This window comes from Fistularia commersonii, chromosome 25 (assembly GCF_037954325.1).
Source record: "Fistularia commersonii isolate RoL2024-O1a breed Wild chromosome 25, RoL_Fcom_v1.0, whole genome shotgun sequence".
NCBI lineage: Eukaryota > Metazoa > Chordata > Actinopteri > Syngnathiformes > Fistulariidae > Fistularia > Fistularia commersonii.
The window spans coordinates 1473223-1499108 of NC_141308.1; the positions used below are offsets into that span (position 1 = coordinate 1473223).

Here is a 25886-nt window from a genome sequence, read left to right on the forward strand (position 1 = left end):
TCTAACATATACTAAATGTGATGACAGAAATGAAAAGTCACATGGCTGTTTATGTACACGTTGTTGTGTCTGTAATTGGTACATTGATATCTAAGCTAAAAAACTTGATTTTAGTTAAATATTTTGAGCAAATATTGCTGCCAATAGAAGGCCTCCAGCTCAGGATTTCTTTTTGACCATTTCTATTGTTTGAAGTCACTAAGACATGTGGAAAAAAATAAATGTAGCTTTGGAAAAGGACAGTTGTACATAATCATAAAAAGAAAGAATAAAAAAAGAAATGTTGTCCACACTTTAGCTTAACATGTTGGCTGAAAAACAAAATCACCAAACAGTGCATGCGAGAAACACACAGCTTGAAAAGGAACGGCTTTGGACAATTTCTTTGTTTATTACAAGAATATTTATAGTATTTTTGGTAATCACAGAAACATGAATATACAATGCTTCTACACTATTTTGGTTCAACAGGCATCACAAAACACTGGCCCAGACAGGTCCATTCATTCCAAAATTCAACACATTAACATAATGCAAAGCTTCACAGTAAGCAGAAGTAACGCAATCTCAGCTGACACAACACAAGCGTTCAATGGTAACCACACACATTTACACAAACACTGCTGTCGAGGCATTACTGTTTGCATGTATTGAAACTTGATTAAAAAAATAAAACCAGATTTGAAAACAATTTCTTATTGGTCATATAAATTTTGCACATTTAATACATTTTTACAGATTTTTCTAAAAGCACTCCATCCTTTCTTTACACTAAGTTAACAAGAGAGATTAGAAACACTGTCATTGATGACTTAAATTAATGAAAAATTGTTCATAGCATAATAATTCATGTGAATTATTGATGTGAATTTCAGGGATTGCAACTTGAAATCAGTAAATATGAGTAAAGATCCACAGACAATCATGATTACTAGCATGATTGTATTTCAAAAGCTCTTATTACATCCCTTCCAGGTAACACTGCAGTACATCAAATAATGCTCATTACAACGGATCCTTGGTTGCTATGGCAATGACAAGGATTTGTGCTGCTTGGCCAAAAGTGCAGAGCACATGTAACTATGAATGTGAAATTCTAATATATAAAGATGTCTGCTAGTGTTTACAAACCTGTAAAATGGAAACTTCCAAGGTGAACTGAGTCTTACACTGAGCTGATTGGATGTGGCAGCCGGGTGACAGCTGACTTATTTCATTATTTAGCCCTGCAAGAGCTTCGGGCTTCATTTCTCCACGATTAGCTGGCTATATGACAGGAAACACTTTATCATGAAATGTTCTTGTCATGAGGTAAGCCAGAGTACATCTGCCTCTCAAAATCAAACACAAGTCTCACAATGACACTTAAGTCAAGATAGTGAGACAATGGTGTCCAAACACATCAAGGGGGTGTGAATCATTTGTGCTGTTGCTTGAACAAGCGAGATGAGACCACTATAAGAATGCTTATGAATACAGTACACTAACTGTAGAACCTGAGGCAGGAGGACTAGAATCATGGCGGCAATTTTCCCCCAGCTGATGCGGGATCTACTTTGCTTCAGTTGTCCTTTGCCATGAAACCCATATGTGCGTTGGTGAGGAAGTCACAGGTGGGAATGCTACACACTGCTTGGTGGATGTTCGTGGCTGTGATTTCCCTCGGAGCTCTAAAAAATCCAGTTAGAACAGCATTAGGAAGTCGAAGTGGGAGTCTGGCCCATCAATGATTGGCTTTTCAATATTTATTGCAGTTCATCAGTCTAATTCTCTGAAACACTTGAATTCCTGTTTGCCGAATATATGCATGGAGAGGGCTGTCTTGTTATTTAACATCCTGCAACCTCTGCAATGTACACCTTTAAATCCCATAGATCAACGATTTCCTTATCTGCTGCACAGTCACCCCACAACATGCAGCTGATTGTTAGAAATTAAGACAATTATTTATGTTCTAACATATTTATTGTAAATTATATATTCATGAAAAAATCTGTCACTGCAAACTTAAAAAAATTAAACATATTTTGGGTGTGACGCATTAGATGAAAACTGGAGCACTAAGCTGGTTGCATGTTAGAGAGAGATGAGGGGGAAAAAAAAGAGAGACTGACCTGTTCTGAGGGGATTTGGCGTAGGCCCCAGCCAGAGCCTCTCGCAGGATGTCACTGGCAAACTGTTCAGTTGCCTACAGTGAACACAAACACACACACACACACGTTGCAGTGAAACCAACTCTTACTTGGAGTTCAATGTGAAAGGTTTTATACTGTAAGACTGTGTGTCTGCAGCAAGCTAAGTTAAATAGATTTTATCTGTTGTGACTAACCTTAACAATCATTGCTTCAACAACTGGAGCAAATAGATTCTTCTCCACCTCGACTGGTTGGAAGGTGACCCCAATCTGGCAGGTACAAGTGTAAGAGTTCTTGCATAAAAACGGATGGTGTTGCGAAACTTCTATTGATGAACAGCAGCACTCGTAATGTTTTCAACTGATTGATTAGCTATTTCATGCTTTAAGAAAGGTTAAGATAAGACATGCAGTATGCACCCCTGCAGGGAGGAAATCTAAATAATGTGTACAAGTTGTAGTTCAAGCTGTGACCCTTACTGACCTGCTGAGCAGCTTCACTGACATATTGAGAAGACATACAGGGCCCCAGGAAGAACTTGGGCTCAGTATCTGGTTCTGGTTCCTCCTCTTTGACCTTTAATTTCTGGCATGGCGGACTCACAGTAATTATGTCCACTATTTCATCATCTGCGTCCTCTGGTTCAGTCTTCAGCAGAGCTTGCATCTGCTCTAAACGCAGCATCAAGTCCTCACAGCTACTTATAGTTGAGGGGCACTCTGAAAAGATTCACATTTAATTTTAGCACGCAATTTCATCAAAAGCAGCATCCTAGCAAAGTGCAAAACAGAATTTTCCTCAGATCGCTGGAGTTTGATGTGGGGCTGAGGGTTTACAAGAGATGACAAACTTGATTGGTCTTACTGTCAAGATATTTGTGAACGAGATAGAGAGGCAATGAAACTGCAAAACAAAACTGATTGTCTGGGTCAAGCAAGTCCATGACTCACTCAGCAAAATAGCTTTTTTTCACCTCTGGATAGAAAACACAAATTTACAGAGAACTCTTTTTGAAAACAAAAAAGGAGCCCACAAGCTACCATCACAAATGATAGCAAATACATTGTTGAGCTATCAGGTAACAGAGGATGGACTTCTCATACACTGACCGCCTGGGGCACGGAAAGGGAACTGGTTATTGCTTTAGTACTGCTAAAGACATGGAAGATTACATGGGTTGATAAAGCTAGAGTGGCCGATTCCCCGGAAAAAGCCACAACACCAGAAATTACAAGACAACACTTGCCAAGCTCATTGTCAATCTGTGTTAAGATGTCCTCAATAGATTCGTCATTTTTGCGTTGTGGTTCTGGGTCAGGTGGTGTATAGCCCCGCTGCCGGCACCACTGCACCACCTCTCTGGTTTTTGGCGGGGTGAGGGCTTGCAGGCGAGGTGAGTGATCCAACACATCCTGGATAGCCCGCTTTACTGCAACTGCTCGCTGAAGCTACAGACATATCAGTAACAAATATGTAACTTGTAGAATAGATTAAAAACTCTAAGACATTTTTGTGCATATTTATGCTTATGTCTGATGATATATGAAGCAATTTAGTAGCCTAAATAATCTGGTCTTCAAAATGTCGGTCATCTAATACTGGCAGCATGCGTCAACATGGGAGGATTTAACATGTATTGCTGATACAGGATGAAAGATTTGTGGAGCTCTCAGCAGTGCAAAGCAAGTGTTCAAGAAACGTCGCATCAAGCTAGCACTTCACACATAACTAAGTACAATGGCAGACACCGAGAGTTCTTCAAAGAGTAGCATACATTACAGATTTATGACTTGGTGATAGTCTAATGAATTATGAGATATATACATAATGTATCAGTAACATTAATGAGTCAGCATTCGAAAGCCTGATAAGCATACCAGAAAGCATGGGCTCCTAAGCAACAGTTATTTGGAGTTCTCATTTGGTGCTTTTTAAAAATGATTCAACAACAAAAAAGCATAAAGCTATAGGCTATCAACCCATGTAACCACAGCTATATTGTTCAGAGAGGCCAGTAAAAAAGGAACACTCCCAATGTAATACAAGAATATAGCATAGCCTGGTCGAGTAACTGGTTTTGCAAAAGATACTTGAAGTGGCAATCAGCAGTTTTAAAATCATAGTTTGTTGTTATGGATTGGTCACTTTATGTTATAGTGATTAAACTTGATAATACATAACATCTCATGCATAACATAATAAACTGCTGACAAATACACCCTTATCAAGATTTGATTTCTAATCTATTATGTATAAATGTTGAATCAGTATTGTTTTAGTGTCAAGTATCATTTCATATTGTGTCTGAAAACTTAGTAATGACAACATTTTGATACTGAGACACAGCTCGACCAGTTGGGAAGACAGGACTTGTCTTGTCTCGTCTCTATGCTTGGAATCTGGCATCGAGCAGATTCAAGAATTAAAAAAAATGCAAATTATCATGAAAGATATAGATGCCCTGAGCAAAAAAGAAAGCTAAAATGTGCCAGAGAAGCTAAGATCTTCATGATCTGTGTCTTCAAGTCTTCAAGATGATAAGACATGAACAGTGCTTTCAACTAATAAATCATAGAATATATCCCCTTAATTTCCTTTGGGATCAATCAATAAAGAATCTCTACTCTACTACTATATCCAAGATTGCACTAGTGTAGAACTTCATTATTTTGTTTTACCGTCACCGTGAACACATACAAGCACAGACTCACACATACACTAGAAAATCACCTCTGATGCCCTACGCTTTCCAATGTTCCAGGAATAATACTGTTCTGTTGAAGAGGCACAGAATGGATGGGAGTCTTCAGCTAAACAGAGAACCAAAAAAAAAAAAAAACGAACAGTTCGATACAACACAACTGGATAGTTTTAAATTATACAAATGGGAATGAAAAACAATGACTTACACTTATTTGGCACAATTAGAGAGAATTTCTTCACCACAGCTGTCAAAAGCTGCATCATAGTCTCGATATGTTCCGTACTGGGGAGAAAGTAAATCATATTACACAGTTTGCCTCAATAAAATGTATCTGAAACAATTAAAAAATGGAGAAGCTGGGAGAAAAGTTAAATAGTTTTAAGGGGAAAATGATTTCTTCTTCTTATTAGGTCTGTCATAATTATGATTTCAGCAAATTTCGTAAACATAATGCTAAAGATAATTTTAAAGCATTTCCACTTCTGCTGTGTCAGAGGATCTCTGTGTATTAAAGTCCATAAGTGGCTAATCCACAGGCAGAGACAGCAACAGGTGAAGATATGGCTGCTTAAGACAAATATGTGTTAAATCAAATGTTTACACATTGGTGTAAAGGCTGTATTCCTAAATGTAAAATGTTTAAACTTCAAGAAAAATCAGAGAGAATTGAGAATTAAGATGAAGATTTATAACCTAAATCAATAACATTATGTGAAGTTTTCTGAGGTGCCAAAAAATTGCAGAAATTGCACTTGGAAATACACAGGGGTTACGCTTAGTGTTTGGCAGAAGCTGAAGCAAAAAGGTTAACATAAAAAACATGACATCCCCGGATCATGTGTCAAAGACATTTAACTACTTGACTTTGTGAGGAGAAAAAACGCAGGATTGCAGCATGAAAAAAGCAAAAGATGCAACATTCCATCTGCCAAAATGCTATGACAGCCTTGGGCAACAAGGTGAAGGATGACAACCAAGAGTAAATAAAGACGATGTGATCAAGAAAACATTCTCAAAATATAAGCTGATGGATAAAACTCTGAAACGAAGAGAATATCCAAAAAGGTATTCTGTACCCTGCAGAATTTGTTCATGAACGGTTATATTTTTCATATTCATATATTCTAGAGTGGTAAATGTTCACTGATCATTATGCGACAATATTACAAATCTGATGAAGTAATCTTTAAATTACAATATTATTTGTCGTAATAGTTCCTGCAACAATAGGCTAAGCGAAAAGTAATTATCCTGACAGGCATTTCTAAAAAAGCTCAATCCAAACAGACAATGCATTTCCAGGAATCCGGTAATGAAAGGCAAAGAAGTCATCCGTACTTGATGAGGTCATGCATAGAATTATCTGCCCCGTGCTCCTGTTTGACGGTGGTGGCTGCAGTAGCAACATGGGCAGCTGTAGAAACAAGGGCAGTCACCGGGGGTGCTGGACCAGCTGTCACAGCTGTACCAAGACATGGCTCTGTTTTGACTTGTAGCAGCAGAAAAAAATGCAGAAACAAATGTAACGTAACAATTAATTTCACTCATGAAAAAGTATTATAAGTATATATTATAGATTACAAGTATACTATTAAGTATACTGATTACATTTATTTCCTTGCATTTATAGATTACAAGTATACTATTAAGTATACTGATTACATTTATTTCCTTGCATTTACATAAATGTATTGTTTTAAATGCATTTATTTTTTGTGTTTTAATTGTCTCATTTATAGTACAGTGTTTGAGCTGAGAAAGATGAGAGAACTGTTTCTGCAAAGGATGGTAACTCATACATCACAAACTATCAGATTGGGAACAACTTTTCACTTGATACGTGACAGTGACAGAATGAAAGAAAATGGAATTAGTGATTGAAAGAGTAGATGAAGTTGGGGTGGATCCCTCACCTTGTGCCAGAGGCAAGGTAAGAGAAGGGGAAGCCTGGCTGGAAGGAGTTGGAGAGGCTCTAGCTCCAGCTGCTCCATGGGTGGTGTGTAAGGAAGAACTGGAGACTGAACCTTTAGGCATCACTATATAAAGAATAAAACACACAACATGGATGCAATACATGAAAGGATATTATAATTAAATGAAAAATTAGAGGGGAGAAAGTGGGTCTCAATTTGAATGCCTGTTTCTAAAGTCAATCTATTCAAATCTATTCTATCATCTTACAAATTTAAGTCCAGTTAAATAAAGCTTCTTTGGAGCTATTCCAAACCAAAAACTGTCAACAAAAGTGGAAGGATATTCCAGTAAAACGAGTTTATTGTTGTTTTGCTTGAATACCGCAGCTAATGTGTGTGTGAGTGTATATATATTACATATTTATATAATATAGTCAATATTTTATCTTTACCTTTCCCAACAGGCATAAGTATGGTCTGCAGCCCCCCAGACCCACTACCAACGCCCAACTGCTTGAGCTGGTTCGCAGGAATGGTCAGGACAGTCTGCTGGGAGCTTGAACCACCAGAGTGGATCTTAAGCATACCTGATAAAAATAATTTTTTATACATTTTGATGTATGCTTGAGATAATTTTACTTGTAAGCATATTCTAGCTGACAAACGCGTCAGTGGGGGTACATACAATGTGTTTCTCTTTACCTACCTGATAAAGACGCACCAGTTTTTCCTGCCATTCCACTAACCAGTGAAGCTGCTGTGACCAATGAGGGACCACTGCTTTTGGGGCCACCTACCACAGCTCCCACCCCTGTACCCTTAGACATGCTGAGCAAGGGCATGTTGGGGATGCCTTTGGTAACAGGTACAGCAGAACCAGCAGCACTTTTTGTCACTGCAGTGGGGTTACCAGTACCCTTCACTAAGGCAGTTACAGCAGTCTTTGAAATGCCACTGCCAGCAGTAGCACTGGCATTCTTAGCCACACTGATTACAGCTGCTTGGTTGGCTGCCATTAGGAGCGACTGATGCTGAGGTGTAGACTTGCCACTATCGGTAGCCTGCATGGGACACAACATACAATTTCTTACAAATAACACCCAACACATGAACCTTTAAGTTTATAGCTTAATGCAAATACTTTTATGACAGTGAACATCTTTGAAATGTAAGACTGTTGAACATCTTGAGCTGTAACATTCAAATTTGTGAACTTTCCTGACACTTGCAGCAGTGTCCATGTTTTCTTTTTCCTAATGTAATGCAACTCCCTCACTGAGTGGTACCAACCAGGTCACTGATTTTATGAAATTCCTAAATACAAAGAGTCCACTCCTTTCACAGAGTCCTTCAAATTTCAGTAAGCAATCGTGATAGACCTATTTTTCAACTTCTCTGGTGCTCTTTATTTCTTAAGTCAATAATATCTAAGCATTGAATGAGTAAGAAAAATAAAATGAAAGTAAGAGGACTGAAACTAGCCTGTTGCTGACTTGCTGCTGCTACCGCACTAACAGAACTTGGGGAGGAGCTAGTAGCTGTGATAACGCCGCCTGTCATCCTCAGTGTAGTCGTCCCTGGCTTGGACATGTGGCCTGATGCTGCTGTGACTGTCTTAACAGACCCATCAGACATCTTCACCTGTGTACCCTGAGATCCGCCCACAACCTGTCAATCCAAAATCCACATAGAAAAAAGTAAAGGTAAGTCAGACAGTGTACTGAAGTTCTACTGTATCAATCCATCCATCCATTATCTACCACTTATCCTACACTTAGGGTCACGGGGGATCTCAGCTGCCATTGGGTAGGAGGCGGGGTACACCCTGGACCAGTCGCCAGTCATTCGCACGGCCACATATACTAACAAACAGTCATTCAGTCTCTCAATCAAATATTAGGGAATTTTCCCAATTTTCCCTGACTTAACCGTCTTCAAGTTTTTGGACTGTGGGAGGTAACCACAGAACACGAAGGAAACCCACACAGACATGGGAAGAACATGCAAACTCAACACAGAAAGGCATTTCTACTGCATAATGTTCTAATTTAAAAGAATATAACTTTTTTTAATGCCAACTTTTTTTTTTGCCAGAAGGCTTCAAAATTACATTAAAGTCCCTACTAACCATGATATCGATATTATTGTTGTATCAGGTTTCCTTCCTGCAGAAAGGGGAGGAGTTATATAGTTTGAGGGCCACAGGTGCGACAGACCTCCTGTGGCGTTCTGTAGCATTCCTCAGTGGTCTCAGTCTACAGCCGAAAGTACTCTAGTAAGGTCTCCAGTATAGCATTCAAGGGGTGAGAGGTGTTGTCCATGATACTGAGCAGCTTCCTCAGCATCCTCCTCTCATACATCTCCACTAATGACTCCAGTTCTACTCCCAGAATGGAGCCAGCCTTCCTGATGAACTTATTGAGTCTGTCAGCTGCCTTCGGCCTACTGCCCCAGTACACTGGACACCACCATGTGATCACACAAATACTGTTTAGCAGATCTATCTAAACAACTTAAAGATGTACAAACAAAGTTGAAGTAACCAACAACAGCTCAAATCAAGAGTTCGGTTGCTTATACTGACCTGAGCCAGTATGGCTGCCTTCTGTCCAGCTGTGACCCGGATCGCTTGCTGAGTGACAGTTGTAGGCGACGATCCAGCATTACCAGACAAACTGGAACCCCCTTGTTTCCCAGAGCTTTGTGATGCTTGGCCAACCAGGAACGTGCCCTTGATAAAATCAAAATAAGGGTAAACAATGAAGTTGGACCAAGGAATATAATCTGATCCCAAAACAGGGGTGTTGTATTATAGGTCCAACAAGGTGAACCGAATAGCACAGGTCAACAGAAACAATTTAATCATTAAATAGTTTCTGTAAATAATACGCTTACTAAATGCGTAGGCTGTACTGCTCTGAACATGTCACAGTACGTGCCATGAGTGTTTTTAATTAAGAAGACATCAGGATCTATCATTAGTAGGCCACAAAATAGTCAGGAAAAAAGACACTTTTTCTAGGAATCTGTCTTTGAATCTGTTATTGCATTGGCCACAAGATGAGCAATATTCAAGAGCCCACACTAAGAAATTGAAACATGCCTTATGTGCAGAGCTTAACAAGACAGTATAAAATTAGATTAATATTTGGCCAAAGGGTGTTTGCTCACAATGTATGTATTAATACCCACCTGTGGTGTCTGTTTGAGGATATAGGATGTGTAAGAGAGATTAGATGGAAGACTCCCTGATGACGTTGAGGAGGGTGTTTGAGACCCCCCTGTAGCTGCTGATGAGCTGCTCTGAGATAGCTGACCTAAATTACAGAAAAACACATGGTGTTTATTAGTTTGTTGAAAAAAACAAATAATTTCTTTTCCATATTACTTCAGATAAATATAAGATTCCCTTTGAATTGACTTTTTTCAGGCTCAAAGTAATTAATATTCACTGGAACTTAATATTTATGTCTTATATCAGAGTTCTTTAACTACTTGATCTTACCTTTGCAGAAGGTTTGTGGCTCTTGATTTTGAATACAGGCTGTGAAAGTGGGACTTCACAATCCTTATAATGTTTAGGCCTTTGTTAAAAAACATTTATCTTAAATATTAACCCATAGCAACAATTATTTCAAAATATTACAAACATTTTCCCTTGCTGCCAAGCGGATATTTTATGTTTTTGTTATTAGTGCCTTTTCATCCATTGGAAAATTGACATTTGAGTTCTAAAATATTCAAGATAGGAAATGTATGCCATTATACCAGTTATTTGAGATCTGTGGATTGAATATTTTATTTTCCAGAACTGATGTGATTTAAAACTGGATGTTTCAACAAGTATCACATCAAAATGTTCCACATTTGAAGTTAGACCTGGAGACAACACAGGAGTGCCACACTGAGATTAAGCCACAAGTCTCTCTAACTCATGTGTCAAACTCAAGGACCATAGGCCCAGTATACGATTATATCCGCCCCTTGAGGTCATTTTATATAGATACATTATCATTAATAATGGCCCGGCAATATGAAGCACTGATAACACACAAACTACTGATCCCATAATGCAGCTGCCTAACCAAAAACTAGGGGACCTGGAAACATTCCCGCATCAATTAAATCAAGCTTCTGTTGCTATATACCACCCTATTGTAAAGTAATGGCGAGGCTAGCCCCTCACATTGGCGAAGAGAAAAGTTGATTCTGAAAGCAAAGTTTTTCAAAGCCGATGGGAGGCCGAGTATATGTTTACTGACATCGCCAGTAAACCTGTGCGTCTCATTTGTGGAGCTAATGTGGCTATAATTAAGGAATTTAATCTAAGACTGTATTACAAGTTAAAACATCAGGGTAACCTGAAAGACCTGAATGCAGAGCTAAAGATACAGAGAGTAGAAGAGTTAAAAGGAAAGATCTGACATTTCAGATGTTTTTTCACGAGAGCAAAATCACAAAGAGGGCTACTGTGAAAGCAAGTTTTATTGTGTTCTTTCATTGAAGGAGAGTTTCTGAAGAAATGCACGATGTAGGTCTCTGATGTCTTATGTCCAGACAAAAATCAGATAAGGGCAAATGTAAGCCTGAGTAGAAATACGGTTGCAGATCAGATTTGTGAGAAGTCCACTAATTTAAGAACACATTTTAGTGAAAAGGGCAGAGGCTTTGTTCCATACGCTCTTGCTGTGGATGAAAGTACTGACATGACTGACACGGGACAGCTGCCCATCTCCATCCGTGGGGTGGGCTCCATTTTGCACATTACAGGGGAAATGTACAGTAACTAGGATAATTTAGACAGGTTATATTTTCATGGAGAGCAAACTATTTCAAGTTGTTTAAAGTTTATTTATTCTGGAATAATATTCCTGTCAGCTTATACACTACCCCTAATACTGAATCAGGTATTAGCTTTTCTTTGTATGTGTTTTTACCACACAGAAGCAAAATGCTTTGAGTTTGGAATATCTTAATAATATGATTGTCCAAGAAAAAGCAGCTTAATTACTGGAAGCTGAGATACTTAGGAGTATTTTAACAAAATAAGCATCCAAAAGAAGTTTAACATGATGTAGCATGTCTTACTAGAATTGGAGGCTCTGAGGATGGCTCCCTGTGGGATCAGAAGCAGCTTGCCTTTCCCTGAGGGGTTCTTGCTGTTGGTGGTAAGATAAAGTTTAGTGCCTGGTGGCAGATTGGCCAAATTAGCCAGGTTATTGGCTGGCAGCTGAAGGGTCGCCATTACTAAAAACAAACAATAAGAAAAAAACTGTTACTTATACACATATCATACACACGTGTAAAGTACTGACAATGTCTTTTGTTAATACTCTTTTGCTACAATATCATCATTAATGTACAACTCTTTTGTGAGTGGGGCAGATGAAAAGGGGTGCAAAGCTGACCTCCACTCTTGCCGCTTGAACCGCTGATGGCTTTAGCGCTGGCTTGTTGGCCAGAGATGCCACTGGCTCCACTGACAATTGCTTTTGCAACTCCCTGAGCCAAGACCTGCTTGCCACCCATTACTTTAGAGACAGAGGGGTTTCCTTTTGCAACCAAAATCTGTCCACTGCTAATGGCTACTTGTTTTACAGCAGACTGAAGTGTTGAGGTGACTGGAATACCTAACACCTAGGAAAATCAGGAGTTAAAATATTTAACAAACATCAATACTAATAGAACATTAATTGTGCAAGAATCAAACCAATGAGTGATGTGGAAGAAACCAACCTTGTTAGTTGTGGCGCCACCTGCCTGTTTCTGAGCTGACATGGAGATCATCTGACCTCCTTTTACTGTAACAAACTGGTGTCCTGTTGTAGCAGCTGCTTGCTGTTGAGTAGTTACTGTGGAAACCATCTGCTGCTGCTGCGTAGGAACTTCCCCTGGCTCTTGCTTAATAATAACCTTCAAACAGAAGAAGGCACACGGACGAATGGATCAATATTTTTATATTTTCGGCTCGGAAATAAGTGACATCTGTTCTTGAAAGGAAAAACCTACAGTGTTTTTGGCAAAATCACATATAAACATTTTTTTTCTCAATTCTAAAACCTCACCTTTAAGAGACATTGCATGTAATAAAAGATATAGCGGTTCGGGGATTTTGCAAGTATGAAAAGGTGCTTTCTGTGAAAGGCTGAAGCTGAACTGAAAAATATTTCTAGAAAAACCCTTCCTGTTTTCAGTGTGATCCTATTTGAAAAGCTTGCCAAGGCGCTCACTTCTGCTGAAGTTGAACTTAGCTAGCCATTAAGATCACACTGCTTTGTTAAAGACACAGATTAAGTTAATTGTTACATATACTGGAAAGAATGCCATTAGGGAAAATGTTTAGTTATATGAATTCATGTTAATTGTAACATTATGAAGACTACCAACTTTCATTCCTGATGAGAGTAAGGTGCCAGTATGAACTTTGGGAGCTGGAGAGCGGGTTCCTTGGCCAGCAGACTGTTTAGCCGAGGGGCTTCCTGTGAAATAGATTACCCATAAATGTTGTAAGTAATGGAAGAGATGACAGTTGTTGGGATGACAAAATAGATTTAGAACACTGGCTGTACTGCATTACTCAGAGCAGGGCAAAACTTTTGTTATCCAACTATTGCATTAAAATTGTTTCTACTGGAGGTTGGTGAATCAGCCAGTACACCCACATCAGATAATCCAGCTAAATAACAAAAAATGAAAATAATTCCCAAGTCTTTCAACCCAGCAACCCGATCTGCTTGAGCTATGTATTTGTGGAAGATGTGCAGGAGTGGCTAAGAGGACAAGAAAATTAAGTGAGCGAGAGAAAAGGCCCTTTAGTGGAATTGGAACCAATACTGCTGGGGTGACAAATGCAGCCTTCTCAGTGTGCAAACGAGTCCTACTTTCAAGCAAATTTTCATCTCAGCAGAGAACTGCATATCTGCACATTTTGTTGATGAATAAATGTCTGCACATGCACCAGATAAATACAATTAAAAGAAGAGGCACAACACAGACGTGTAGACATTGGAACAAGCAAAGTACATGTGCACGCACAACACACACATAGCTGTCATCCAATATGGGTCATTCTCACAATACCACTATGAGAAAGAGGCTGAGTTGTCATGGTAACCTAGCATCCAGAATATATTCTGCTAGCTCATCACACATCAGTTTGTTGGTAAAAAAAAAGGAAAAAAAAAAAAGATTATAAAAGAACAAAAGGACAGGGGGTTGGACATATAGTAGTTCTATAAGACAGAGGGCAAAAGAGGAAAAACATGAGAAAAACGTTAAAATAAGGAGAGTAAAGAGGTGCATGAAGGGTGTTTTTTTTTTCAACTTATCTGCACGCATTATTTATTTTTATTCATATATGCATAAAATATGATATATCCACGCATATATAATTTTTATTCAACGTGATAAGCAAAGACTGAGCTTCTCTATGTCACTGCAGGCCCACATGTAATTTCAACCACTTTAGTAATGTGTAGAAAACATATACCTGTACAGGCAGGAGATGAGGAAGCCATACCAATCATCTGACCAGGCCTGTCAACGATGATATAAGGATTGTTGAGAACTGAAGAGGTGGCCTGTTTGCTGTGAACAGGAGTGGAGCTGGTAGGTGTACGGGGCAGTGGTGAGTGGCTTGGGGTGGAGATTGGAGACCCTGGGGATGAGAGGGTAAACACATTCAGCTCAGAATATCTGTCTGTGGGTGTTTACGGCAAATACATACATAAAAACTTAAATTAATGGTTTGTGAGGATTTAGCTTACTTTCAGACCTGGTATGAGGAACCGACGATAAATAAAAACGAAACAGGTTTACTATAAACATTAAATGATAAGCCCCATTTTGCCTAAAGGACAAATTAACTTTAAAATCAGAAATGATTAATTACATAGATAACATATATTACACACAATGTATGAATAACTGTTAAATCTTTATGATAAACATCATAATTTTAACTCTTAATGACCATCAAGCCCATCAAATCTTACAATTGGATAGAATTGGATTTTGCTCAAAGCCAACTCAAGTTATTCTGATCAACTGCCAAATTATAAATATATACATACATATCCATATATGTATGTATATATACATATATATATGTATCTATATACATACATACACACACACACACACATATATATACATATATATATGTGTGTATGTATGTATATAGATACATTGTATGTATGTATGTATGTATGTATTTATTTATTTATTTATTTATTTATTTATTTATTTATTTATTAAAGGCAGGAAAATTGTGCCTGGACAAATCCTGTAGTAAATTTTGTCCATGCAGCCTTTCTAAACAGAAGTTGTATTTTAAGTGATTAAACTGAAAAATTAGACAGGGTTGTGATCTCAAAAATAACAAAATTACGGCAAATGATATAATGAAAGGCCACTCAACGCAGTTACCTGAAACTATTTTGCAGCTCATTGTGATTGGTTGGAATGATTTTCCCGGAGACTCGGATGGGCTAGGTGGTTGTCCTTGGGAAACAATCTTACAGCTTGCAGTGATGGGTTGGAAGGCTGAGTTGCCATGGGAACCCAGAGTAATTCTGTCACTGGCTTTAGGTCTCGTAGGGGTGCGTTCGCCCACAGTGAGACCAGAGCTAGAACCTCCAGATCTTCCCATCTCTATTTTCATGAAAGCTGGAGGGAATTGATGTGAATTTCTGTTACAACCTTTTGTGGACACAAAATTTGAAATGCAAAACAAAGCTAATGCTGTCAAAAAAAAAAAGTTTCCTGGTCCAACTCTGAGTACTAGTCTTAAACTTGTACTCAACTTGTACAGGAAAAAATAAATAAATAAGGACTAGGTTAGTTTGGATTTTAAAACTATTTGATATAATGAATTATCATGGCATCATCCTCTCTCAATAAAGGTTGCTTGCTAACTGAGAGTATTTCATGGAGCTAGCTTCCAATCTCACAATTCTCCCTCGCTAGTATATGTTGTGACTGAACAAACTTTGATAGGTTCTAATTATCAAAGAGATTCTAAGATCCTGTCTGCTTGGGGTATGTATAAATATATACAAATAATAAAATACAAAATAGTACATACTAAACTAATCTTATATTTTGCAAATGCATTTGTACATACCTTTGTCTGAACTTGAATCATACGAGACAGGAGAACTAGAATATCCGTAAGTCAAGGCTGGCGTCGGGCTTTCTGCCCCATGAGTCACCTTAGAGGAAGATGGCTGTGAGATATAGTCCGCTCCAAGAGAATTCCGATGAAGCTCCACATCCACGACCTGGAACAAAAATAGATTACCGTATCTTAGACTAAAGTGTTGAGTCATTGGAATAAAATAACTAAACATATATTCAACTTACAGTTTCTGCCCCAAGTGTCTGCAGTCCAGTATATGTTCTGTCAAGCTACAGGAGAAGAAAACACAGGTTGAAACAATGAAACAGTAATGTTCTATATTTAAGGAAATAGTTACAATTACAAATTAATCACACAAGCGTCTTTGAGAAAACAAACAACACAATTTTGTGTTAAGTTTGAGACTTGTTTTAATAAGAGGTTAATATATGGATCTTTTCCTTTTGCCTTTTCCCTTCTGGGGTCGCAACAGCAAATCAACTTCCTCCACATAACCTTATTCTTTGTATCCTCTTCCCTCACACCAACTAGCTTCATGCCCTCTTTGACTACATCCATTAATCTTTGGTCTTCCTCTAGACATCCTGCCTGAGACTTCCAAACTCACCATCTTTCTACCAATATATTCGCTATCCCTCCTACTGTACATGACCAAACCATCTCATTCTGGCTTCTCTGACCATATCTTAGAAACATTCAATGCCGTGTCCCTCTGATACTCATTCCTGATCCTATCCACTCTCGTCACTCCCAACGAGAACCTCAACATCTTCATCTCCACTACCTCCAGCTCTGCTTCCTGTCTTCTCTTCAATGCACTTTCTCTAAACCATACAGCATCGCTGGTCTCACGACTGTCTTGTACGCCTTGATATTCTTCTATCCCACTTCTATTGTACCCCTGATACTTTTCTCCAACTCTTCCAACCAGCTTTTTGAACCTGTTTCTTCACCACCACCACCACCCCCCACCCCACCCCACCCCCATTGGTCTGGACTGTTGAACCGAAGTACTTAAAATCCTCAACCTTCTTTTTTGCCAATCTCTGTAGACTCATCTTTCCACTTGGGTCCCTCTCATTTGCACACATATATTCTGTCTTGCTGCGACAAAGATTCATTCCTTTCCTTTCCAAAGCATACCTCCACCTGTTCACGGCTCTCACTACAGATCACTATGTCATCAGTAAACCTCATGGTCCATGGAGAATCCTGTCAAACCTCATCTGTCGGCCAGTCCATCACCACTGCAATCAAGAAAGGACTCAGAGCTGATCCCTGATGCAGTCCCACGTCCACCTTCAACTTCTCGGTCACACCGACAGCACACCTCAACACTATCCATTATTTCGCATACATGTCTTCCACTGTCACGCATCTCACATACATGTCCTAGGAGAATACATAGATCGAAGTAGAAAATAACAGTGCCTGAGGTAAAGACAAAACCAGTGGTTGTATATTCTGTGACACTCTCTGACCTTCAGCTGGTGGATGATGTCAATACGTTTGTTGCGAGGGTCTTTGAAGTGGATCTGGATCCTCACAGGAAACTCACCCCAACCACGACGGGTTAAATGAAATGGAGGCTCACTGAAAACAGACAGCTATAGCTTTATAGGACTTCATGAAAGTACAAATTATGAGGGTAAATATTTTTTAAAAAGTGTACATCACAATGGGTTAAAGAAAGACAAGACAATAAGCTGAATGAAAGACAATAACCTCTCATCCTGGTACAGACTGAGTTAAGTTTCTTTAAACAAATAGCCCATTACTATATCTTTGAAGCATGAGGTTTTCATCTTCTCATAATAAATATTGATGTAACCCAGACATGGAAGGGTGAATGTAAGTGTTTGCATTTTATTCGTTTATTCATGGCTTTGAGCAGACCAGTTCTTTCTATTGTTACTTTCATCAACATTATGGATGAGAGGGAAGTCCACAGGGAGCAGTGACCTGTGAGAGGCTCACAGTGAATGAAGCCTGCGCCCAGCAAAGGGAGTTTGCATGCTGCACCAAGCAGCATAAATGCACTGTATGTTAAAATCATCAGGAGGCAACAGCTCGGGATTTGGAATAGGGACAGATAAGAGATTATTTATTAAAATGTCACAGGCACATTTACAGCTTCGGGCACTTTGGGGGAATAAAAACGGATATGTGAACAAATCCAGTTTACCTGATGTAGGGCAGTTAACTATTTTGATGCCTGTCATTTCAACAAAGTCTCAGAATTCATTGCACTGAATTCAATGTCTAATTTTAAAATCTGTTTTCCACCTCAAAATTTATTAATAATTTTTTGAGCATCACAAAGAGTACAGTTGTCATTATAATGCACTGTAGTCCAGAAAACAGTGAATAAAACTACAATTTAAAAAAAAAAACTTCCAACAACTATGAGGTATTAAAATACATTGCATTAATTTATAATGATTCTCCTTTTGAAATATTTTGCTGTGTCTCATATGCATTGGAGCCATTATTGAATCTGATATCTCGTTTTAATGCATATGAGAAGTTAGATTTAATTAATTTTGCTTGGTATGGGGTTTCATATCCCTTATGACCCTTCATGTTGGAATTGCAACACGGAAAGTCCACTTTAGGAAAAAAAAACAGGCTCAATTAACAAGCAGACTGTTGAAAATACATATCTGGTAACACATTAATTGACTTTTTATTTGCAAAGATTTAAAAAGTTACTGAACAGTTGGTTTTAGCTCAAACAAGCCTTTGTTGGTTAAAAACCAAAGGTCTTGTACAAACAAAATGAGACTTAACTAAAATGATATCATCACAGACCTTAATGTCTCATAGTTCTGGTTCCTCTAAAATGGTTCCCTCAACAAACTGTGTTATACAACTGTACACACCTTAGTACTTTGAGCAATGACAGGCCCTTTAATAAACATGTTTCTCTTACTGACTTCCCGGTTTAAGTGATATAGGTGTGCCCAGTCTTAGTCATGCTCCAGTTAACTTGTCATCTAACCAAGTACACAACAACCCAGTCAATAACAAATGACATATAAAAGGGAGATAGAGCAAATTACTGACTTGCACTGATAACTTCTAAGATCAGAAGTAAGCACTGTGAAGCAAACTTCAGTGGAAAAGGTTTGTCCCTGTCCCTTTAGCTTCAGGAGGACTGAGCAATCCACTGTTCATATTTTGGATTCTATATGTATTTTAAATAATAAGAACCTTTTTATGCCAAACATCTGCTGAAACTCTCACCACAGTATTGTTGATCTCAAAACAAATAAAAAAATTGCACAAACCTGACTTCCACTAGATCATTGGGTTTGTAGCTAGGATGCAAGAAGAACCAGACTTTCTTGACAAAGTGGTCAATGCTGGGTTCCTTTCTGGAGCCCCTTACATAAACCATCCATTTGTGGGTAGACTGGTCATTCTCTTCCCGCTTATCTGGGGGTATGTACCTAAGGGGTGAGATATAGAGGACAACGGCAACAAGCTAATGAATGTCACTGTACAAATAATTAACAGTATTTAAGATGCATAAAGAAGCAAAAATACATAACATCTGCTGATAAAACTATATTGTAAGACTTTAATAAATATATGGATAATTTTAAAACAGATAGATTGTTCTGCATTAACAATAATGAAATTGAAAAGGCACTTAAGATGAGCCTCCATGCATGTTAAGTTATTTGCTCTTGTAAAAAGACATATTTCGGAGTTAACTCAGTCAGTGAACTTTAGACAACATACATCTCTGCAGATAGTTTGCAGGTCATTAGAAAATGATATTGCCTTTTAATCTCCTCATGTACACTTCAGTGGATGCTGTACACTTCAGTGGATTCAGTGAGTAAATAAATTACATGTTTACTTAGTTGGGGGGGGGGGGGTCACATACTTGGACACATTCCCTACAACGATTGTCTTCTTTGCATAGAGTTTAGATGCCTCATCCCCCATGGTGTGGTAGGTCACTCGCTGCTCTGTTCTTGTGACAGATAGCACACCAAATGTGTCCTACAAACAATAATTGGGGATATTAGGAAAAAAATATATATTTTAAACAAATAAAAGCATACAACACTGAGGGACATTCTTGATATGTCAGCCTCTGTCACTGTCAATTTAAATACAGATGTTCAGCAGATCTACCCCAACATTTAGTGAGTGGACCAAGGTAAACGCATTAACAAATGCATGATAACTCATCCTGTAAAAATCTGGCATTGAAAATAACATTCTCCAGAGAGGTTAACTACCTTTCCCATGTTACGGCCTGGTCTTCGTTCATGCTTGTTGCTGTCCTCTCGCCATACTCCCTCTGTATCTCTCTCAAGTCCATCTCCGTGCTGCGATAGGGACTCAGACTCTGAATGAGCCAAAGAATGAGTCTCAGAGCCCTGATTTACAGGTGAGGAGGAACGTGACGGAGACTCAAGGAATCGTCGGATGGCTGGATGGTTCAGCACTGCAGGGTCACTCTTAGTGGCCTGGTAGGGCACAGAGCAAAAGTGGTTGGTTGTAAAAACATTTAAACACTTGAACTTGAATAATGTTGGTACTGCAATTACCTCTTGAAGCTTTGTCATTCCAGCATTGGCATAGTAATTGGCAACAATGCATGCCCGCAATTTGTCCATCATCCACCTGGCTTCATTGAGTCGCTGAGGAACAACGGATATAGCAGGATGAAAAAAAGATCTTGTTTACATTTGACACATTTGAAGTGTGACTGAGTTATGGTCTATACCTGACTTATCACATCTATCTCATGCTCTTTGTTCTTCATCTCCAAAGAAAACTGCTCGTTGATGATGGCTTCAATTTTATCTATCGTTGCGTCTCGAGCTGTTGGAGCAGAAACAGAGGAAAATCTCTCAATCCGGGAGCCCAGGTGTGCACAATCATCTTATATTATTTTAACATGCACAGCAGGTGTACAGCCAGGGGCTCAAAGAATGAACTTACCATTGCATTCAGCCGCTTTGTTTCTCTTACTATTTTGCACCAGCGAAATGTCCTCATAGTCGGGATCGCTGCCTTCAAGTTTCCTTTTAACTCCTGACATGGTTTGCTGTATGGGCTAAAAATAGCTGACGTGTAAACAAACAGAGACCGCTACTTAATATCAGGGCTCCAATGCACAGCAGCGATACTTGGCATCGAATTAGCCAGCCAACCACAACTGCAGTGTACAGCTTTTGCCCACAGCTAACTTTAGCACTACTAGCTATGCTAATTTAGGCTAGCCGTCCACTTTTCATGTACTTGGCACCATGCTTAAAGAAAGTACGCCTTAAACAGTGTTAAATTGAAAAATAAGCAATGAGTGTAAAACCGTATGTATCCACTACTATAACTGCTGCTCAGTTCAGTTAATCCGTGCCCGACGTTCAGACAAACGGGCAACACTAACGCTACCAACCGCTTGCCAAGTTAGCTAACGTTAGCACACATTTGAGAACGCCGATTCAATCGACATTAGAGTGTAATGTGAACTTACTGGAGAGCCCTGTGGTGTGCAGGAACTTTTCTTTGAAATGCGTGTGATTTTATTCAGCGGCAGCTATTCCGTTGCCGCGTTACGTTTTCATCTTACACACTCGTGTTTACTAAATTGCTAAATCTCGCTGAACACAACCAAGCTTAATAGAGTAGTTGAACTTGCAGTCCACCAGAACAGCAGCCAGGTGCCGCTAGTTCCACAAAACAGTAAATAATTTGGGCTCATAGCATTGGTAATAGAGGGCACAACCTGCATTGTGCCTTATTTTAAGGTTGCTATGGTGCAGGGTTCAGTATCATCTTTCAAGCTGGATCTGACCACGGGTAGTCAAAATAGCTCAATCTCAACAAAATAGGATATGAATATGATTTAATCATTGTTCAAGCTGAACTGTATGCATTAAACCAAGTAATTTAATCCTGTAGTGGCCTCTATTAGGGGGCGTTTGAGTGAGGGTGTACTAAAAATTGATAAAAAATACTGTAGCGTTTTAGTCAGGGAAACACCCAGGTGACTGTAAAATGTTTATTTAATGAGCAGTGGCCATACAACCCTGCAATAAAACTGGTCCTGCTCAAATCCAGGTAAAAAACCCCGGAATTGGTTGCACCCCAAACCATACCCGTATCATTCCCAGCAACTCCAAAATCACACAGAAAACAAGCATCAGCATAAACCCCAACATTCATGACTCACAACAATACTAACAAAAAAAAGGAGATAAGCTCCCAGCACTAAGTGTCTGAGCAAATCAACAACATAGGTTTATGCACCAAAATGACCTTTGACACAGTGTTTGGGTGTGTTGAGTATGGTGTATTGGATGATATATTACAAAATTTAATTGTCAGCATGGTTGAGGTTCTAATAAACATACAAATCATAACTTGGCTTCAGGAACAATATGTTCAGGAGCTGCACAGGCCGGCTTAATTGTAATTAAAATATTTTAGATTTCATGCTTTTGTTTATCAACTACATTCATTGATTTTTCTGTTCCTCTCCATGCTGACTTATAATTTCATGCTTGGTTGAAGATGCCAACAGGAACTAAATATCAATATGCAAAAATCTATCTAATCAAGTCTTGTGAAATTAAACCATAACAGGTATTTATGTCCATGTACTAATACGTGTTTCCTTAATCTCTGTTGAATGTTAAGGTGAAAATCACATTCCGTAGACAACCTTCTCAGATAAATACACCAGATTTTCTATTGAAAGAATATGTTTATTGTTTATTCCTTTTAAACAAGTAAGGTTTTACACATGAGCATATTGCAATTGTGAAAAAAACTGAAACATTTTAACAAGATCTGAGGAGAAAGACACATTAAAATATAATGTAATACACACAATAATAAAGATTTGTAGAAACAAACAAATAAAAAAAAAATCCCCAACTACCTCTGGATGTTTCTTTATTTTTAAAGGCACATAACATAACATCTGCCCATTTTCAACACACAGTTTACACAGGGCTATCACTTTTTGGATTTAACAAATTCCACTTTCACAAATATCATTTTCTAAAGGCTCAGAGTTAAACTCCTGAAACAAACAGTTCCACAAATAAATCACCGCAGCAAGCTAAAAGAATAAAAAAACAGTGAAACAATAACAAAACAAACAAAATCTGACAGAATCTAAAAGGCAAACAATACAAATCAGAGTCAAAATAAGAGGGTAGCGTAATGCCCCGTTGAGAGTAAATACTCTCAATGGGAGAGTAAATAATGGGAGAGTAAATACTCTCAATGGGACTGACACACACAGGTACTAAAATAATATTTTTTCAGCAATCTTTCTCAGATATTTTATCACATTCTTGCCCCAACCCCCAGCCTCTCCTTGTTGCCCCACTGAATGAATCTGCAATAGGAGTGTTAGGAGGTCTCCTTCTCTATTACTGCACTGACACTAGTTTATCTCAAGCTACTGCCACCCCTATTTGTTATCAGGGAGAAAATAATTATGAAGTTGACGTGATGTCAGTGAAGGTTCTCAGTTATCCATGTCATGGTTCATCATAATCAAATCTTGTCTTGGTAACTGGCCTTTTTTTGTCTTTCACCTCCCATCTGAGAGAATTCTTCATTTCGGAAATGAAGTTCAGTCCAGTTGCCACATCAAGATTAGACAAAGAATGAAGTAATGCACTGCTTCTCTCTGCATTGTTCTCAACATTGTGCTATTGTCGCAATCTCTGGGCAACCAAATATACAAATATGCCAGATATTGTCTTACTCTGATATTATGCTGTCATTTTTTTTAATATAAAAGAAAATTAAGACATGTGTTTTTAATCTAAATCTGGCTACACAGCCTTGTGTACTAATATTTTTTTTTTCTGAATTAGGCATTTTAAAGTAGTTGTAATGCTTCAAATTTGGAAAATGTATTGTTTTACAATACAATTTATAATCACAATATTCCACAAATCTTTTCAAGTCCAGGGAGAGAAAGCCATAGATAAACTAGTAGTAAATCAAATGTTATAGACTGCCTAATATTATGGAACTTTAAATGGGGCGATTATTTGAAACATCTGCAAAAAGAGACCCATAGCAGGATGCGGCCAACATTAGGAGTTTGACATACTTTTTGACTATCTCTTCCAAATGTCATATGAAAGCAAAGAAGATTTACTGATACAGTAAAAAACAAACAAACAAAAAAACATAGTAATATAATCTACATTTGTCAAGATTCTCTCAAAGTGCACAACTGGGGCTCTTAGTTTCAAGAAAACACATCATGCGACTAAGGAGATAAAAGTTAAATTCAAGGTACACAAGAACAAGTTATATTCACAGCAACATGTCTACTCTATCATTACCTCTTGTAAAAGTTGACTTCTACTGACCACAAGCCATATTATGAAAACCTCTTCCTCTTCCAGGATTCTTGGCTCTCCATCACAGAGGTGCAGCTTTCCAATACATGCTACCTTAGCTGGCTAGTGAACACATACACACCGAGAGGTATTACTGGTTACCCCGAGTTAAGAGTTTGTTTGCAAGTGTAGAGGTGTGGGGCACCAGCATTAGTTAAAAGTTCTGCTAGCAGAGACAATTCTGCAATGCTGATCCCTTAGGCCAGAACTCTCACTGATAAACCTCTGCGTTCAGCTCATCCACAGTCATAAAAGTCATAAGCAAACACAGAGACTTACTTGCATACCACTGCAAAGCAGTCTTTGAGTTTGTTCTACAAAGACTTCTCACATCTACAAACCAACCTGCAAGCATAATGAACTAACATTGACAGGACTACATCAATCAGGCATGTTCGACTACAATTACACATAAAAAACAGCACAGAAAAGCATAATTTAAAAATTAAAAAAATAATTGAATTAATGTCAATCATAAAGTTGCAAAGTATAGCTCACAAGTCCAGAAGTTGAGGAGGCAACATAGCTGGAATGGAAGGAAAACGAATATAGTAGTTGATAAGGCATGTCAGAACAGAGTAAACCAGGAAACCAAGGAAGTTCGGGCAGGTGTGGGCATACTGATTGCCCCCCTTGCCTATACATGGGGTTCAACCCGGTGGATGAGAGGGTAGCCTTCCTCTGTCCTCAGGTGGGGGGACAGGCTCTGACTATTGTTTGCGGCTATGCACCTAGCAGCAGTTCAATTTACCCGACCTTCTTGGGGTCTCTAGAGGGGCTCCTAGAAAGCTCTCCTATTGGGAACTCCCTCTCCCTCTCCCTCTCCCTTTACTGGGTGACTTTGACGCTAACATGGACGACAGCTCGACTTGGAAAGGCGGGATTTGGGAGGAATGGCCCTCCAGATCTGAAACTGAACATTGTTTGGTTACTGGACAGCTCATCACAGATTGTCTATTATAAACATGTTCAGGTACAAAGGTGTCCTTATGTGCACTTGGCACCAACGCACCTTAGGCCACAGTTCTTTGATCGACCTTGTGGTCGTGCTGTCGGATTTGCGGCCACATGTCCTGAACACTTGGGTGAACAGGGGGCGGAGCTGTTAACTGATCACCACTTCATAGTGAACTGACTCCAGAGGAAGCGGGAGGGTGCCGGTCAGACCCAAATGTAACATGAGGGTCTGCTGGGAACGTCTGGCAGAGTCCTCTGTCAGAAGGGGTTTCAACTCTCACCTCCGGCAGAACTACAATCACATCCCAAGGGATGCTGGGGACATTGAGTCCGAATGGGGCATGCAGCTGTAAGGCGGTCGGTGCCTGTTGGGGCGAGAACCCTCTGACCCGCTTTCTGGATGCAGTCAAACTGCAGAAGGAGTTCTCACAGGCCTTTCTGGCCTGTAGGGCTCCGGAGGCAGCTGACAGGTACCGGCAGGCCAAGCGGAACACTGCTTCAGTGGTCATCGAGGCAAAAACTCATGTGTGGGAGAAGTTTGGGGAGACCATGCAGAACGACATCTGGGGCCTATGAGGAGATTCTGGTCCACCATCCAGCGACTCAGGAGGGGGAAGCAGTGCTCCATCAACACGTGTA

General features: G+C 39.1%; 1 protein-coding gene across 5 annotated transcripts; it reads right to left on the bottom strand.

Annotated features, from left to right (window-relative positions):
* Window positions 1-319: 319 nt before the first annotated feature.
* Window positions 320-21550, bottom strand: yeats2 (YEATS domain containing 2). Of its 5 annotated transcripts, none has more exons than XM_086173067.1 (30): window positions 21392-21550; window positions 20857-20971; window positions 20639-20736; window positions 20460-20552; window positions 20148-20378; window positions 19787-19905; window positions 19182-19343; window positions 17373-17484; window positions 16116-16160; window positions 15877-16033; window positions 15180-15419; window positions 14242-14409; window positions 13140-13231; window positions 12489-12665; window positions 12161-12389; window positions 11841-11999; window positions 9945-10069; window positions 9337-9483; window positions 8235-8420; window positions 7459-7813; window positions 7205-7339; window positions 6753-6875; window positions 6178-6328; window positions 5045-5121; window positions 4866-4945; window positions 3382-3583; window positions 2619-2854; window positions 2330-2404; window positions 2115-2188; window positions 320-1670 (listed from the first exon to the last, which is right to left on the bottom strand). In XM_086173067.1, exons 2-30 carry the CDS (start codon window positions 20954-20956, stop codon window positions 1562-1564), a joined length of 4257 nt encoding a protein of 1418 aa, XP_086029193.1. In that variant the 5' UTR covers window positions 20957-20971; window positions 21392-21550; the 3' UTR covers window positions 320-1561. The 5 variants fall into 5 exon arrangements, with proteins under 5 accessions (XP_086029193.1, XP_086029194.1, XP_086029192.1 ...); XM_086173068.1 differs by having other exon boundaries at window positions 6178-6301; window positions 20857-20981; XM_086173066.1 differs by having other exon boundaries at window positions 20857-20981.
* Between the last annotated feature and the right edge of the window lie 4336 nt (window positions 21551-25886).

Bases quoted from the DNA above. Each gene is read 5' to 3' on its own strand.
- yeats2 (XM_086173067.1), bottom strand. From the start codon at position 20,956: ATGTCAGGAGTTAAAAGGAAACTTGAAGGCAGCGATCCCGACTATGAG. The intron at 2,855-3,381 runs GCAAGTGTTGTC...GAATCTTTTCAG, and splicing joins ACAGATTGACAATGAGCTTG to AGTGCCCCTCAACTATAAGT. The intron at 1,671-2,114 runs GTCAGTCTCTCT...TGGATTTTTTAG, and splicing joins GCCAAATCCCCTCAGAACAG to AGCTCCGAGGGAAATCACAG.